This window comes from Staurois parvus, unplaced genomic scaffold (assembly GCF_062004578.1).
Source record: "Staurois parvus isolate SC_StPar_1 unplaced genomic scaffold, SC_StPar_1.0 ptg000891l, whole genome shotgun sequence".
Lineage (NCBI taxonomy): Eukaryota > Metazoa > Chordata > Amphibia > Anura > Ranidae > Staurois > Staurois parvus.
The window spans coordinates 230,802-249,982 of NW_028318687.1; the positions used below are offsets into that span (position 1 = coordinate 230,802).

Sequence of the window (19,181 nt, forward strand, 5' to 3'; positions counted from 1 at the left end):
TAAAAGACATTCCGTACATCTATCATATACAGGTACAATCATTTTTCTGATTTAAATAAGCTGCAATTTTGCAGAAAAATGCCTTGAGTTGCCAGGAAACCAGTGTTTCCTTAACTTCCTGTTTGAACTGACAACGGGGTCTTTTCTGTTCTGAAATCCCAACCAGCAATGTCAGTAATACCTCCACAGAGCTCTGTCTATCCCCCACCCCAGTCTGTCCTGCTCTATTTGTATACATTGATTTTTTTTCCTTACCAATACAATGCTGCTGTTTTGATTGGCAACAGCCTACATATACACTGTGTGTAGGGAAAGGGTTCTCGGGAGATGTAGTACTGAGAGCATGCCTACATCAACAGAACTGAGCTCCTATCAGCTGCCCCTGGAAGACTGGGGATGATCACATAAGTAGTGATAAAAGCGGTTTCTTTGTTACAGTAACAAGCTCTAGAAGGGCAGAAGGAGGCATGGGGTAAACTTAGGTAGTGTCTACACATAAACGTAAAGTGTTACTAAACCCACAACAGTAAAATCAGTCTGTATATGCAGTAAAGCATGCTTGTTATACTCACTGTGGAGCCTAAGGGGTTAATCCTCTGCATTGTGTAAAAGAGTTTTTTGATCCTGACTTCTTTGATCCTTCTCTTCTTCCAGTGCCCCCCTCTTAGCTCCTGATAAGACATATCATGTGGAGTCACTCTGCACATGCTCAGTTTGGTGTGTATTGATAGAGAGTTTTTTTTTTCTTGGGAGAGTGCATGTTATCAGCAAAGGGGTCCTGCAGCCTCCTAGAGCAAAATGAAAACTACTCCTACAAGCATTTCCGCCTGGCAGTACTAGGGTCGTTGGTTCGAATCTCAGCCACGCATGGAACTTGCATGTTCTCCCTGTGCCTGCGTGGGTTTCCTCCAGGTACTCTGGTTTCCTCTCACACTCCAAAGACATGCTGGTAGGTTAATTGGCTCTCGTCTAAATTGGCCCTAGTATGTGTATGTATGAATGTGAGTTAGGGACCTTAGATTGTACACCACTTGAGGGGTAGGGACTGATGTGAATGTACAATATATATGTAAAGCGCTGCGTAAAACTGACAGCGCTATATAAGTACCTAAAATAAATAAATAATATTTACTAAAATATTTGCACTTCCATGTTCTGTGTACTGTGAGAGACCAGTTATAGTGAATGCAGGGTCCTGGGTTTAGTAAAACATCTGTAAAGTATAGGAATTAAGACTACTTTTACACTGCTCCACTAAAAACACATAAAAAATGCATTTTTGCTGCGTTTTTTGCTCAGATGAATTGCATTTTTGCTGCATTTGCATTGTATTTTTCCCCACTGAACAAGGCACTTCCTACAGATGTGTTGTATTTTTGATGCGGTTTCCACTCATTTCAATAGAGGAATACATTTTTGGTGCATTTTTTTTTTTTTTAAGTGAACAAACATACACCACAAATGCAGCAAGCAAGACTTTTTTCACCTCAACTGAAGTGCAATGGATCAGTGTGAAAAGAGCCATAGGATTTAAGGGGAAATAGCTTTCTTCCACTTTTTGCTGAACTGAAGAACGCACCAAAAATGGATCAGTGTGAAAGCAGCCTAAGGCAGGGGAGTATACCTTTAAAATCATATACACATTAAAAAAAAAAAAAGTTAAACTTATTTTTCATGTCACTTATGCACTGCTGGTATGAATCCTTTACCATTTTGTAAAACTCCTGTTTGAACAGTAAGCCCTGGTTCACATCGGTGCGATTTGTCATGTGATCTGACAGTTACAAAATCGCATGACAAGTCGCAACCTATTGTCGGCAATGGAACCGTTCAATTCAACCGTCCAGTTCTGAAAATAGTTCCTGCACTATTTTCGTGCAATTTCAGGTACAACTTGCATAGACATCTCTGCATGGAGTCACACAGATGTCAGGCAAGTTGAACCTGAAATCGCACTGACCTGCAGCTTTGGAATTGCGCTACTTCAGGTGAGGTAGTGCGATTTCAAAGTCACATTCAGTGTGAATCAGGGCTAAAAACCAGCTTACTGAAATACTGTGTGTATAAGCCTCACTACGCCCCAGCCAGAACCCACAACAGCAGCTGCACTTCCTGACTCCTCGCTGCATTGGACAGACCGTTCTATTATTAGGTCTCCTCCCCCTTCCTCTGCTTAGCCAATTACAAACCATAGCCTGTGATGATGCTGCCACTGTGCTTCTGATGGGACTAATTAAAGAAAAGGGACTGTTCCAGCAGCCATTAAAGAATAGGTTCACCTTAAGGAGTGTGTTACATGTTACACCCATATTACAACGGGCGTGTGATCTTTTCCCTGGACCCGTTGTCACAATATGAAAACAGGGCGGCCATGTGGGGTTCCGCCTACACATCTGTATCATTCATTCATCGTTTCCTGTGCATAATTACACTACAAGTACCATCAGCCATTGTGGCTGACAGCTTGCAGTTCTCAATGAACCGCGCTGGTGAGGGCTTTCATAGTTTATTGATTGCTTCGGCCATTCTGTAACTGCCTGTCCGTACAGCCTACTGAGAGTCTGCAGGATCCAGTCATTGCACCCGCAATCTGCTGATCACATGTGCAATGCTTTATGGGATGCAAAGTAAAAATATTAAAAATGCACATTTTTTTTACCTGCAAAAAGATGTGCATTTACTATATATTTTTTTTATTTTTTTTATTTATTTTTTTTACAAAAAGGTAAACTTAGCCTTGAGCTTTAACAAACACTGGATAAAAAGGGCCTGAACTGCAGAACCTGTGCACAAAAAGGCAAGTAAGGCTTGCCACCAGTACGGACTGTAGACTTCCTGCAGCTCATGTTTTCCTTATTGCTGTCTTATCATGCCTTGCTCTATACTGTCTTTGTGTGGAAGTGGCCACCTTGATAGCTTTCCCCCCCTGTCATAGCTTCCCCCTGATGACCAAGGATTGGTGGGAGAATATTCAAGAAGCACCAGGAGAGGTGGAGAGAGCACAGGTCCACAGGATGACAAAGGGGAATGGAAGCAGTGCAGGTAGAGCTTCTTCTTCAGAACAATGACCAAAGTAGTTACATCACCAAATCTGACTACAAATTTTATGAGATTAGCAATCTGAGGGCAGCAGTGCCTTAGGTGGTCTCACACTGAATATATACAGCTATGGAGCTCAAGATACAGGAATGCCAAGCATGAGAAGTGCGCTTCTAATTTTCAGAAAGGACTTAAGACAAAAATGAAGACATTTCAGGGGGCTGCTTAGAACCAATTAATATTAGATGTTCCAATAAGATAGCAAATCTTCACTTTCTAAGTTTAAATCCAGTTTAAAAATGAGTGGACTGTATTACTAATGCTCGTAATGTTGATTTAGTTTACTAATTTTTAACCAGAAGTCTAAATCCCTAAAAGCTGGACACAGATGGATTGCTCCTTAAAAATGATTTTACCATCAGCTTTCTCAGCCTTTACGGGAGCACTTTACATCATCTGTACAATACAATCTGCAATAGATTAATTAGGCAGCATTTCTTAATAGCTTTTAAAACTCTGTACTGACACTAGCAGTTAAGGTATATATTGCTGCTCACAGCATCTTTAGGAACAAAATGGTATGTCAACACGCTCATCTGTCAGTGTACTAGAAGACAAATTGTATTATGATTGTTATTGTTGTAATGTAGAATTAAAATGTATGTAAAAGGCCTCAAACACAGGTGCCTGGGGGCAGTACAATGTAAAATTCGGGTATACTTACCAGCCTGGTGCCACAGGTACAGCTGCCCTCAGATATCAATAGATGTACGTAGGTATATGCTGGCATGCATACAGATGAACTGTCTGCGTTCAGGGTCATATGTCCTTATGCATGTGCCAGTGTAAACCCATTTCTATGAGTGGCTGTACTCACAATCTTTCGCACCTGGGCAGAGAAATGCACCCATAGTGTACATTGTATGACCCCAAAGAAAAAGCAAACTTTTTTTTTTAACTTTGGACAAAGTACGCAAAAGTTTAAACCCTTGCCAGGTCAATTTTTGTGGCCTATCATTTGAGAAATTTCTTTTACTCCATGCCCCAGAGACACAACAGAAAGTTAGAAGAACTTTCCCAAAGTAATGCAGGCCATAGATGGGTCGAAAACCGGCCATTTTTTTAAAAAACAAAAAATCAGTCGTTGAATAGGCCACCGTTACCACCAACGGTTAAAAAAAAATTAAAAATCGGCCGATTTTCGTCTTGTCTACAGCCGGCATTTAATTACTTCTGTCCCTTGCAGAGAGCTCCGCTATTATATTTGACATTAAAAAGTATAGCGGTTGCAATATTGTATCTATTTCAGATACAGATGTTTTTATTCAGATACAAATGGATACATTGTTGCAACCGCAATACTTTTTCGTGTCAAATATAATAGCGACTGGAATTCTTCTTTTTCTTCTTCTTCTTCTTGCAGGTCACAGCTCATGCACAGATTTTTTAATCGGTAAAAAGTTCGGCCGATTTGCCCATTATTGCCGGGAAAATCGGGCAATCTGCAAAATCAGCCGATTTTTTTCCAACTTTAACGATTAAAAAATCTAGAAAACCGGCCGTCCAATTAACCCGTTAACGGTGTGAAAATCGGCCGATTTGTGACCCATCTATGGCCTGCATAATAGGAATTCCCTTCTTAGACAGCTGTCCTCAGAATAGGTGCCCCCATTGTAATATTTTCCTTTACATCTGGGGACAACTCTAAATTTGGGATTTACCCTCGCTTCCTTTCTCAGTGACAAAGGTCACCAGTACAAATAGAGTAATGACTTTTGTCAATGGGGCAAAAAAAAAAGAAAAAAATGACAGAGGATCTAATCTTTCTTCAGTTTAAACCAAAACTAAATTAAAAAAGAAATAAATAATAAAAAGATTTTGCCGAAGGATACACTTTAACCCCTTCCTGCCACCTATACACATTTAAGCGGCCTCACGTAAGTGGCCCTTTATCAGTGGGGCTGCATATATACATACATGTGTTTGTGCTGGGAGAGCGCACTGCACAGCACTACAAAGAGCCCTGGGTCTCATACCAAAGATCAGGAACCAGGGGTCCAGTTCCTGATCACCTGACTGCTGTGACAGCCTCTGATTGGCTGCCAAAGTGACCAGACACTGTACAGCCCAACCTGTGGTTTTTTTTTCTTCTCTGAATGGATAGGATACACTGTACCTTTTTGTCCCTGCCAGGGGAGAAAATTAAAAACATACAAAAGTGTCTTTAACCACTTGCCCTCCTGAGGATTTACGCCCCTTCCTGACCAGGCCATTTTTTGCATTACAACGCTGCATTATTTTAACGGACAATTGCACCCAAATGAAATTTACATCCTTTTGTCCCCACAAATTAAGCTTTCTTTCAGTGGTATTTGATCACCATATATAATTATATCGATCCACCATATTGATCACCATTGCACTATAAAAAAAAAAAAGCGACAATTTTGAGAAAAAAAACCCCCAATATTTTTGACTTTTTGCTATTAAACATGCCCAGTTAAAAAAGTTTAAAATTCAAATTTCGGCATATATTTAGGCCAAAATGTGTTCTGCTACATGTCTTTGCTAAAAAAAATCCCAATACATGTAAATTAATTGGTTTACGTGAAAGTTATGGCGTTTACAAATGGCGATATAGATACAGGAATATTTTTTTCTAAATAATAATGGTGGCAATCAGCGACTTATAGCAGGATTGCGGCAGGCATTCTGACACTGGGGGGAACTGACTTGGTGTCACTGACATCCCCAGTGATACCAATACAGTGATCAGTGCTAAAAAAAAAAAAAAAAAATGCACCGACACTGTACTAATGGCACTGGGCAGGAAGGGGTTAACATGAGGGGCGATCAAAGAGTTAACTGTGTGCTGGGAGTGTTTTACTGGGGGGCGGTGTGTTGGTGCTACACTGTAAGCACACTGCTCTAGATGGCTGTGCCGTTCTAGTGTTAGTAAACAAAGTAGCCCTCCTCCTTGTCAGAGATCCTTGGTAATCTCCGGGCGTGGTGGGTAATCACTGGCCAGGACCCGGTGATTGACAACTGCGACCACGAATGGCGTGCCCCTTACCCGGAAATGTAAAATTACATATATACATATGTGATTTTGCGCACCCCTGCCGCCTTGTAGCAGTATATCTGCTATAGAGCAGCAGGGATGTAGTTAATTGTTAATGGCAGGCAAGCGCATCTAGGAAATGAGTACAGGTTGCGCACACCAAATCACAAGGACTGGAAGTTGCACCTGCTGGACTTTATGCGCAGTTTGGCAGCCCTTTGAAATGAATGGGAGGTGTAAAAAATCCATGCAGGAAAAAACCAGAGTGCATGGACATGCACATTTCGGTGTGGGCCCATTCAGACTAATGGCTGTGCGAGAAATGCACGTTTCCTGGACTGCATGGGAACACACTGACCTTGTTAGATGCACACGGGTGTCATTAATTGTTAATGGCATCCTAAACTAGGGTTGCCACCTCATTTCTTTAACCACTTGCCTACTGGGCACTTTTACCCCCTTCCTGCCCAGGCCAATGTTCAGCTTTCAGCGCTGTTGCACTTTGAATGACAATTGCGCAGTCATGCAACACTGTACCCAAACAAAATGTTTATAATTGTTTTGAGACAGAACGAGCTTTCTTTTGGTGGTATTTAATCACTACTGGGGTTTTTATGTTTTGCTAAACAAACTAAAAAAAGACTGCACGTTTTGAAAGAAAAATTTTTATCTTATTTTCTGTTATAAAATTTTGTAAATAAGTAATTTTTCTCCTTCACTGATGTGCGCTAATGAGGCTGCAGTGATGGGCACTGATAGTTGGCACCGATGAAGAGGCACTGATGGACATTGACAGGTATGACTGATGGGCACTGAAAGGCAGAACTCATATGACACTGATGGCAGCACTGATGGGCACTGGTAGGCAGCACTGACTGCCACTGATAGGCAGTACTGATTGGAACGGTTAGGCGGCACTGATAGGCGACACTGACTGGCATTGACTGACTGGCAGCACTGAAAGTCAGCTCAGATGGGAACTGATATGTGGCATTGGTGTGTACTGGTAGGTACTGATATGTGGCATTGATGTGCACTGGTATGTGGCATTGATGGGCATTTACAGGTGGCATTGATGGGCACCGACAGGCAGCACTGATAGTGCTACAGTGATCATCAGGGCACTGGTCATCAGTGTAGATGTCCCCTCTGAGGAATGCCGATTACCAGGTCTCCTCTCCTCACAAGAGGTCAGCGGGAGGAGAGGACTGCCGATAACCTGCATTTCCTATTTACATGTGATCAGCTGTGATTGGACACAGCTGATCACAGGACAGAACCGACATCGGCTCTTTACAGGGACACAGCGCACCACTGATGGGCACGCATGCGCAGTTAGAGTTGGAGGATGTCATATGACATCCTCCCAGAATAAGAGAACCCCCGCCCGCCATTTCCTTGTATGGCGGGCAGGAGGAGGTTAAAAAAAAATGAAATAAAGATAAAATAGCTAGATCATGGTTTGATCTAGGTCAGAGTCAGGTTTAGGGTCAAGGTCGGGGTTAAGTGTATTTTAGGTAGGATTGAGGAAAAAAAGCAGTTTTTAAATTAACAATATCAGTATGTTTTAGGTAAGATACAAAAAAGGAAAATGTGCAACATTGTTTCTGGGCCTTACTACAGGGTCAGTGTATTTTAGGTAGGATTTAAAAAAAAAAAAAAGAAAAATTCTAAATCAGTTTTTAAATGAGTAACAGTATGTTTTAGGTAAGCTAAAAAAGCAAACAAACAAAACAAACAAATGTTCACCATTGTTTCTGGGCCTTACTACGGGTTCAAAAAGCAACAACCACATCTGTGGTATCACTGTAAATTGTCTGCAGCAGGAGAATTTATTTTGGGTTATTGTTTGGCAGTAAGTTATAGCAATAGCAAGAAATAAACAGCTAAACTAAAAAAAAATGTTTTTTTTTTACTGTTAGACCAGTTTTCTTTTGATAATTAAAAAAAAAAATCAGAAGGTATCCTTTATCATTTACTACAAAATGAAAGCCCAATTGGTCCTGAAAAGCAATACAGGTAACATTTACCTGGATACCCTAAGTAGTTGTGTTGATTTGTAAAGTTTCACGAACACATGTCAAAGTTGTGTTCAGGGGTTAGGATTTGTTTTACCCTGTCATGAAGGAGGAGATAAGAAACAGAGGAACTCCCATTATGAGTTATCTCCATCAGATTATCCCTTGCAGCTATTACCGTTTGTACCACTTCTCCCACCCTTTAGATTGTAAGCTCCATGAGCAGGGCCCTCCTATTCCTTCTGTACTCAACTGTATTGTAATTGTACTGTCCCCCTTAATATTGTAAAGAGCTGCACAAACTGTTGGTGCTATATAAATCAATAATAAGACAAAGAAGCCAGTGTGACTAAAGCACCTTAAAGTGACACTAAAATATATCCTTATTCTATAAAAATAATCCATACATATCCACAATGAATGGCCCTGTAATCTATTTTCATTAAAACATCCTAACCTCTACCCCCCTCCATTTTTTTAGAATGAGAAGTGCACCTTAAGTTGCAGTATGCATGCTACAAATCGCATAGTTCCTAGTGCATCTCAGAGTGAGCAACTGAGGGTGGCTACGTTCCCACATACAGTGGGGACCATGGAGAACAAACGTAGCCACTTTCTAACAAGAAGTCACAGCACAGCAACAAAAACGGAATTTAAAGATTTGGAGGAGACTGCGATTAACAGAAGGTACTTTTATGAACAAAGAAAACACATTTGAAAAGAATTTCTTCTTTTAAACCAGTTTAGTACCACTTTAAGTATTGGTGTTAGGTGGACCAACCTCTTATTAACCTCTTCCATACCGGGCACTTTTACCCCATTCCTGCCCAGACCAATTTTCAGGTTTCAGCGCTCTCACACTTTGAATGACAATTGCGCAGCCATACAACATTGTACCCAAATTAAGATTTTATAATTTTCTTCACACAACTAAAGCTTTCTTTTGGTGGTATTTAATAACCTCTGAGGTTTTATTTTTTGCTAAATTAACAAAAAAAGACCAAAAATTTGAAAAAAAACCCACGTTTTTCTTTGTTTCTGTTATAAAAGTTTGCAAATAAATAATTGTTCTTCATAAATTTAGGCCAAGATGTATTCTGCTACATGTCTTTGGTGAAAATAACCTAAATCAGTATTTATTATTTAGTCTGTAGGAAAGTTATAGAGTTCACAAACTATGGGATATATCTGAATATTGATCAATCCTGAAGTACTGACAGCCAATCTAATTTCTTGAGGTCCAAGAATGTCAGAACAGTACAGATATCCCCCAAATGACCTCTTTTTGCAAAGTAGAGAGTCCGACGTATTTCATAAGAGGCATGGCGAGTTTTTTGAAGTTATAATTTTTTTGTCATAATTTTTCAGAAATGAATTAAAAAAATTATTTTCACAATTTTTTTTTTTTTTACATACTGTCAACAGTGCAGTGTCATCATATAACTGGCATGGCAGTGATCGGGGAAAAAAAAATGATAATTTATTTTATTACATTTTTTTCTTTTTTTAAGATTTGTTTTTCATATTTCACTATGACCAAAGTAGTATAATATTACCATAGTAACATTGTACTACTTTGGGGAAGTGATCAATATTTTTTTTTTTTTTTTTTACACAATTTGCTTATAGCAAAGAATTTATTTGCTATAAGCAAGCATTTACCTGAATTAAATCAATTCATTCAGGGTTTTTTTTGTGCTTAGCTGTGATTTGGTCACAGCTAATCACATGACGCAGCTGGGCTGTGATTGGTCGAGCTTGTGCATGTGATCGCTGTGACCATTCACAGCTAGACACACTTGTATACAATGGATGGCATGAAAGGAAGTCATCCATTGTATACAACTGTCATGTGACCTGCTGTGATTGGTCACAGCAAGTCACATGGTACTGGCAACGGGGGGCCGGTACACAGATCTGTCATTGGACGTGTCCGAGGTAGACGGCTGGTGACAGATCGCACCGCTGCACGGCCCTGCGGGCAGGCGCAATGCGCATGCCTGAAAGGACGCCATATGTTGCCCACCCGGAGGGTCAAGCTGTTCATCTGGCTATAGGCCGGGCGGCAACTGGTTAAGAAATGATCACCGCTTCAATTAAAATACATATATGCAAAAGGAAGGAATATGTACACAGCAGTACAGTCTCCGATAGGAAAGTATATATTCACTTACCCATAGGCCAGTTATCATAGACATGTTTTGCGATGTCTGCCGCTGAATCATTTGGAGAAAAGAGAAACTCTTTTGTCTTGCCGCTTACCAAGATAAGGCGTAAATTAATCTGTAAATGAAATTAAGAAATTTAGGACTGATGGTAATTAAACACAAGAACAACAGCAAAAAAGTTACAACTCAATACATTTGAATGCAGGCAAATTGTATATTTTGTTTCATTTTTTTTTTTTTTTTTTTGCTGATAAAAAAAGGAATACAGCAGAACCACCTTTCAAAACACATTTTAAAAGTAAAGACCTATGTTAAACAGATACAGCATTTTAAAATATAGTAATTTATATGTGGCCCCTCAAATTCTTAAAAGGGACATTTGTTTTTCTAGAAAAACCTGTGTAGGGAATCAGTTAAAATAACCATATATGTAGGAATTAATTTCCTAAAGCAACTTTTTTTCATCTGTGTATGGATACATGACCAAATATAAACGTTGTGTGTGTTCCATCACCTGCAAGCTTTTTGCTTCCTTGCAGTGTCTACTTTACAGCTGCCAGATACTTCCCTGAGCATTTGTTGTCCGGTGCTGTAATGGTTAACAGCATCAGCTGCTACTGAGAGAAGTATTGCCGCCTGTCCCCTCTGCTCTTTCCACCATACACACAACTCCTACTTTTACTGTCTCACAATGCATGGTGTTCTGTGAATGACAGATCTCCCCTGCCCATTCACACAGCATGACGCATTGTGGGAGTGTAGTGACATGGGCAATATGAATGGCATATTGCCATGGTAGCAGACACTACTGTTAATCTTTACAGCGCTGGAAAGCTGCTGCTCTGGGCAGTACCTGATGGCTGTAATGGAAACACTGTAGGGATCATTTTTATCAGAAACATTCACCTCCAGGTAAGGTAATGGGACACATACCTAGTGGGTTTGGTGCTGCATCCCAAATAATAAACTTCATCTTTAAACTGCTCCCTCATACAAAAGAATCTGTTAGTTTTAGTCAGTTACTAACAGCTTAGCAGCATCTACTGTTTATAGAGGACTGTGAAGTCAAATTTCTTCACAATGCCTATAGCTACAGGGGTGAATAATGATTTGTTTTAAAGTACTTTTACTGCTTTTTTTTGAGAAAATGTAAGTTCTGTAGTGTGCATAATCTGGGCACAGTTTCACTTTAACCTTGTAACACATAAACGTGCTGGCAGGAAAAGTGGAACTTAAATCCCAGCACATGCATCTGACAGCTCTTGGTCATGACCTATGCTCATGAACCAGCAGGATGATCTCCTGATTATGTGACTGCTGTGAGAACCAATCACAAGGCATTAAATACCACGTAAAGGATAAGTTCACCTTTAGAACCATGTTACATGTTTCACCCGTTTAAAGGGTGGAACATGTAACATGTTCCCAATCCTGCAGCCGCCACCCGATCATCTAACCACCTCCCCCCTCGTGATGGCAGCATGGGGAGAAGATCCCCTGTACTAGCTATAACTTTTTTAAAACAGCGCGGCTGTGTGGTGCTTCACCCGGCCATTTCATTCATTCAGTGTTCTGTAAATTAATGGACTACAAGTCCCAACATCCTTAGCAGCTGCTGTATTGTAGTTCTCAATGAACTACCATGGTGCTGTGGTAGTTCACTAAGTCTTCCTGTCAGACAGTATCTGCTTGCCAGTACGGAATTTAAGAGCAAGCAGATACACTGACAGTGTTCAGGAGACCAGCATATTGAAGTCATGCCATGAAGTGGCATGAAAGCATCAAGCAACGCTTAAATATGTTTTGTGAGTTCTGTGAAGATTCTTCTGTCAAAGGAAGTTGTTAAAGTTAATGGGATATTCCATCCTGAACTCTGCATACATAACTTCAATGTAAAGCTCAGGACTTCCTTTTATACCTGCCAGTTTGGTAGGCATTGGACTACAAGTACCAAAAAGCCCATTCTGAGACAGTATAAACAAAGAGCTACTGCAGTAAAAAAATGCCTGTTTCCACTTTCCTCAATAAAATATTAAACAGGACTACAGATCCCAGTGCATATATAATATGTCCAGTAAGCACCAGACCCAGCCACAAAGAATAACACCCACCTACACAGTGGCTAAATGGTTAGCACTTCCGCCTGGCAGTACTAGGATCGCTGGTTCGAATCCTGACCACGGCACCACCTGCCTGGAGTTTGCATGTCCTCCCTGTGACTGCGTGGGTTTCCTCCGGGTACTCCGGTTTCCTCCCACACTCCAAAAAACATGCTGGTAGGATAATTGGCTCCTGTCTAAATTGACCCTAGTATGTGTATGTATGAATGTGAGTTAGGGATCTTAGATTGTACACCCCTTGAGGGTTAGGGACTGATGTGAATGTACAATATATACGTAAAGCGCTGCATAAATTGAAGTACCTAAAATAAATAAATAAATCTACAGTGCCCATGTCATTTTTCAGCTTGAAAATACTAGGATTTTTTTTTATAGAATCAATAGGCTGCTGAATGTTACAAAAATTGTCAACCCCCGATTTATAACATACTGCCCCGAGCAGCTTTGATCAGATTCTTGTAACAAATCCATGTCAAGACCTCAAACACTGAAAAATTTAAGAAAATATACTTGTGAAAATAATATAAACTGCTCTCACTAGAGATGAAGGCCGTACTGTGATTGAAATGTCAGAAGTAATAACCTAAAGGCCTAGACGCTAAGTGACCACTAACAGTGTGTCACAGAGGATGTCAGCTGTTCCAGATCAAAGATCACTGACCTGGATTACTACTAAACTGGGAGGCCAAGGGTGAAACACATTCTCTCTTGTATTCACAAAGCTGCTCATCAATCATCTTCACTTCATTAGTGTTCAGGCTTCTATAGACCATACTGCACTCTAATGGGTAATAATGCCCTACACCACTGCAGATCATTCCTTAAAAACTGAAGTGACACTCAGACACATATAGTTGTCTTCTATAGTTCAGGCTTTTACTAATGAAACAAAAGGTTAGGCTCATTTATACTGAATGCACTTGCAAATCCAAGCATTCCTTGGGTTAATGTATGGTGTTATAAAATCAATGTAGCTTTGTTTTTGAAGAACCACATGCAGATGACTAATGGTAAAAAAAAAGTCAACTTGGGAATGCAGCATGCTAGGCACCCCAAATTATTTCTGACCTCCCACCCCCTCCCCACTGTCCTATGATCTAACCTCATGACAAAAGCTGTGTAATGGTTCGTATTATCAGTCCTAGGATTCTTTTACTTTATATCTGGAATTATCTTCTAAAGTTAACTCCTGCCTGTAACGCAGTGGTTAATTCTTAGCCCCCGGGGGCTTGGGTGATGTGAAGGGTGCAGAGGACACTGCTTTGGGAGCGGGTACAGGACACTACTGGAAGGGGAGGGAGAAGGGGACAGAGGACACTACAGTGGGGGATGATGTGAAGGAGGCAGAGTCCTCTACAGTGTGGGTGGGGGGTTGATGTGAAGGGGGACAGAGGACACTGCTATGGAATCCGGGGTGATGCGAATGGGGACAAAAGACACTATTGTCGCAAATGTGCGCACCAGAGACTGACGCAGTCTGCCATTTTGTTAAGAGTAGCCATGTTATTCCCTCATTCTTCCCCCCCTCACTCTGAGAGGCACAGTGACAGATGTGTGTGTGTTAAAAGTGTCACAGGCCAGATCCCAGCAGGGAGCCACGTGGTGCAGCACTGTCCCAAGAACCTGTGCCATTTCACACCTCGGGAGAGATAAGGCAAACTTTCCCAGAAGTTGAAAGAGATTCTGAGCTAATAAACCTAGCTCAGCGTAGGTGATAGAATCAGATAAACACTTCTCAAATCCATTTTTCCCCTATGTCTCATATCTTGGAAGATGAGAGACTTACATAAAAACCGAGCAAATGGGCTAAGAGGAGCCGAACATTTTGGTGGGTCACTTGCCTTGTCTCGGGCACACAGGGAAGCAGAAACATAGATCTCGTGAACCATTCAGTATATAATTTCATAATTCATATCTAATCAATCCTCAGACTGGTCTGTATAATAATATACCCGCGGGTGGACTGTCACTTGTGCAGGTGACAAGTTATAGGCAAATATGAGTTATGGAAGATATTTTTGCTCTAGTTGAGGCATCCACCCCTATCTCCATGCCCTAAGTGGAGATTGGCCTTTGACTGCAGAGCCACCCCCCTGCTGGGGACTTTAAAACAGGCTGTCAGGCCTAAGAAGAGGAGTTGAAGCATTCTCCCATTTTTCCATCATAACATAGGAAGATCAAAGCACCCTTCTGCTATGAAACTTGGATCTGCTAACCCAGGACTTTGGCAAGTACTTTAACCCTTTCACCTCTCTCTGCTGTGCTATGGTTCTTTGTATATGTATATATATATATATATATATATATATATATATATATATATATCTTGGTTACATCTTTGTTCTGTAAATATTTTTATTGCTCCTGTTTGAACTTTTAGTAATAAATCTTTCTTTCGGAAAGTGTTGAACTGTTTCTATAGCTCTATATTGCAACTCACGAATTCCTGCCTCTAAAGAGACGCTACTGTGGTTGTTTAAACCTCTGTATAACCGCCATGCAGACCATTTTAAACAGACTCCATTATCTCCATCATTATAGTGTTATAGCTGATAACGCTGAGTTTCCTCTTTCTCTGTACAAAAAGGAGGTGGTGGCAGTGTGAACGGTTGATTGCGTAATTAACCTGACCCAGTAACGATCGCTCAGGCTGCCGGTACATCGATCTGTATCCATTAGCTGGAAAATCGTTGTGCAGGGTGCAGCTGGGTGTGGAATTGTTACGCACGTCAGATTGCGGTTTTAGATCGGCTAGCCCTTCGGTCACGAGTTTGGGTGAGAAGGTCTGGGATCTGATGCCGCGATCGTGACAACTACTGTGACATACTAGGTGTTCTTCATGCGGTCTTTTTATTTAAGGGCCCCGCCCAAATTTGTGGAGTGCACGACTAATAGTTGTCCTGTGGACAGATTCTCCCACCTGAGCTGTGGATCTGTGCACCTACTCCAGAGTTACCATGGGCCTCTTGGCTGCTTCTCTGATTAATACTCTCCTTGCCCGGTCTGTCACACTTTCGGTCGAAAACCAAGTCTTGGTAGGTTTGCAGTTGTGCCATACTCTTTCCATTTTCAGATGACGGATTGAACTGTGCTCTGTGAGCTGTTCAAAGCTTGGGATATTTTTTTTTTTTTTATAACCTAACCCTGCTTTACTGTAAACTTTTCCACCACTTTATCCTTGACCTGTCTGGTGTGTTCCTTGGCCTTCATGATGCTGTTTGTTCACTAATGTTCTCTAACAAACCTCTGAGGGCTTCATAGAACAGCTATATTTATACTGAGATTAAATTACACACAGGTGGACTCTATTTAATAATTATGCGTCTTTTGAAGGCAATTGGTTCCACTAGATTTTAGTTAGGGGTATCAGAGTAAAGGGGGGTGAATACTAATGCACACCACACTTTTGAAATATTTGTAAACATTTTTGAAAACCATTGATCATTTTCCTTCCACTTCACAATTATCTGCCACTTTGTGCTGGTCTATCACATAAAATACATTTATGTTTTTGGTTGTTACATGACAAAATGTGGAAAATTTCAAGGAGCATGAATATTTTTTCAAGGCACTGTATTTCATTAAAACTTTGGTATTCTATTCCACCACTTCCCTCAACCTGTCCAGTTTAATACTCAATAGTTTAGGCAACAATTAAAACCAATGAACAGAACAACACTATCTAAAAAACATGGAAGTCAGAAAATCAATTAATTACACTTTAATTGGAGTTTTACTAAAATCCAAAAGCAATCAGATGAAATAAGCTTCTTACAAGTGCTTCTGTTCTGGGCTGCAACCTAATGGCACTACCTGCCTTTCCTGTTCATATGATTGGGCAATGATGCACACATAAGATGGTGCTGCTACCAGGGAAGAAGCTCCATGTTGCCACCCACCTAACGCAAGGCTCCCTTTCCTTACGCACCCTGTTTTTATTTATCCTATCCACAGACAATGAAGCTGGATGCATTCAAATATACTTCCCTCAACCACATGTCATAAGTCAGAGTGCCAGCTTCCAACAAAAGCACAGGAGACAGGCATTTGGTTTTGCGACAACATTTAAAAAAGTTCATGCCAAGAAGTAAACAATGTAGCACCTCAAGGCTGCAAATAACATATGAAACACAAGGGGTAATACCTGGACAAGTAATCAATTAACTTCTAATACTATTATCCCAACTATGATAACATCAGCATGGTCACTGAATTTAGGTCTTTGAAATCTGCTGCCAGGAGAATCTCAGGGTTACTGGGAGTATATAGTCTCTTATGTTTTCTGCATCACCACACACATTCCTGAATCAGAATCCTATGTCGGAATGAAGGTAAGCTGTGCTTCCTGTATTGCACCTCAAGGTTTGATTTTCAATTCTGATTGGAGTGTTTTATAACTTCAGCATGCAAACAATGTCACCTTGAGGCTGAAATGACATCTGCAGTGCAATCTGTATAATGTTGTAATTGCCAGATACAATTACAGTATTAAAGGAATAAATACATTTAAAAATAGATTTTTTTCATGCATTTGTCAGCATGTAATAAATAGGGTGAGTACATGAAAACAGTGTACCAGAAAAAAGATTACAGCCTTATTTTTTTTATTAAAAAAAAAAAAAAGTATAAAAAGGTGAATGAATTGAACTGTAACCACTTGCCTACTGGGCACTTTTACCCCCTTTATGCCCAGGCCAATTTACAACTTTCAGCACTCTCACACTTTGAATGACAATTACGCGGTCATGAAATATTGTACCTATATGAAATTTTTAGCATTTTTGTCTAACAAATAGAGCTTTCTTTTTGTGGTATTCTATCACCACTGGTTGTTTTATTTTTTGCACTATAAACAAAAAAAAAAAAGCAAAAGAATTTGAAAAAAAAATATATATTTTTTTCTTGTTTCTATTATAAAATTTTGCAAACAGGTAATTTTTCTTCTTCCGAGGTGTCACGGATAGGTGGCACTGGAGGGCATTGATGAGGAGGCACTGATGATGCTGCATTGACAGGCGTTGGTGCTGGATCTTCTCTGTGACAGTTGGCAGTAATCTCGCAATCACAGCATTAGGAATCTGCAGCCAATAACTGGCAACTGTATTTACTTGGTGATCTGCTGTGTCATTGGATACAGCTGATCACGTGGTAAAAGGCCGCTGTGATTGACCTTTTACCTCATCACGTTATCAGCTGTGTCCGTATGACACAGCAATCAAGGAGATCGCTGGGGGTGCATGTATTCCAGGTAGAACGTCAAATGACGCCCTCCCAGAACTGGACAACTGCGCTGTAGCCATCATTAACCACTTGCCTACCAGGCACTTATACCCCCTTCCTTACCAGGCCAATTTTCAGCTTTCAGCGCTGCCACACTTTGATTGACAATTGCGCGGTCATGCAACATTGTACCCATATGAAATTTTGATCATTTTTTTCTCACAAATAGAGCTTTCTTTTGGTGGTATTTAATCGCCACTGGGCGCTTTACTTTTTGCGCTATAAATTAAAAAAAGTGCAAAAAATTTGAAAAAAAAAAAAAAGTTTATTTGTTTCTTTTATAAAATTTTTCAAACAGGTATTTTTTCTCCTTCACTGATTTGCGTTGATGAGGCGGCACTGATGGGCACTGATAGGCAGCACTAAAGGGCACTGATAGGCAGTACTAATGAGGTGGCACGGATAGGCGGCACTGATAGACAGCACTAATTAGGGGTCACGGATAGGCGGCACTGATATGCAGCACTGATAGGTGACACTGATGATGGGTACTGATAGACGGCACTGACTGGCATCACTTCTGGGCACTGACTGGCGGCACTGACTGGCACAACCCCTGGGCACTGACTGGTGGCACTGACTGGCAGCACTGGTGGGTGGCACTGGTGGGTGGCACTGGTGGACAGCACTGGTGGGTGGGCACAGGTGGGTGGCACTGGTGGGCACAGGTGGGTGGCGCTGGTGGGCACAGGTGGGTGGGCACAGGTGGGTGGCACTGCTGGGCACATGTAGGTGGCACTGCTGGGCACAGGTAGGTGGCACTGCAGAGTGGCACAGGTGGGGGCACTGCTGGGCACAGGTGGGGGCACCGCTGGGAATGGGTGGGCGGGGCTAGTGGGCGCACAGCTGATCGGAACTTGCGGGGGTCACTGCTGGGCACCGATCATCAGGGCACTGATCATCAGTGCCCTGATGATCGGTGCCGATCCCCGCTCTGACAACTGCCGGTTCTCGGCAGTACTTTCCTCACGATCTGACAGCGTGAGGAAAGTGCAGCCGAGAACCGGCACTTGCATTTTCCTGTGATCAGCGTGTCATTGGACACCGCTGATCACGTGGTAAAAGGCCGGTGGGATCGACATTTCACCACATCTCGTGATCAGCTGTGTCCGTAGGACACAGCGATCACGGAGATCGCCGGGTGCGCGCCCCCTGGGGCGCGCAGGAGAGCGCGTTCTGGGAGGACGTCATATGACGTCCACTCAGAACTGGCCGGCCGCGGTGAAGCCGTCATTCGGCTATGCGCGGTCGGCAAGTGGTTAAGCTATAGCGCGGTTGGCAAGTGGTTGTAAAGACTGAAGGTTTTTGTTTACCTTCATTAACTCTGTGCAAGAAGGTAAAAAACCTTTTGTGTGCAGCAGTCCCCCCAGCCCCCCTACTTACCTGAGCCCCATCACAATCCAGCAATGTGCATAAGAGCCTTGGCTCTCCGGGGACTCTCCCTCCCCATTTGCTGAGTCAATCACAGCCAGTGAGCCAATGAGTAGAGAGAGGA

The 19,181-nt window shown here is 41.5% G+C and overlaps 1 protein-coding gene across 1 annotated transcript in view; it reads right to left on the reverse strand.

Annotated features, from left to right (window-relative positions):
• Positions 1-19,181, reverse strand: part of LOC149442398 (ubiquitin-like protein 3) — a 256,509-nt gene that overhangs the window by 89,765 nt on the left and 147,563 nt on the right. The window contains exon 2 of the mRNA XM_089656143.1: positions 10,293-10,401. Within this exon, the coding sequence (XP_089512269.1) occupies positions 10,293-10,401 (109 nt within the window). The remainder of the gene's footprint in view (positions 1-10,292; positions 10,402-19,181) is intronic.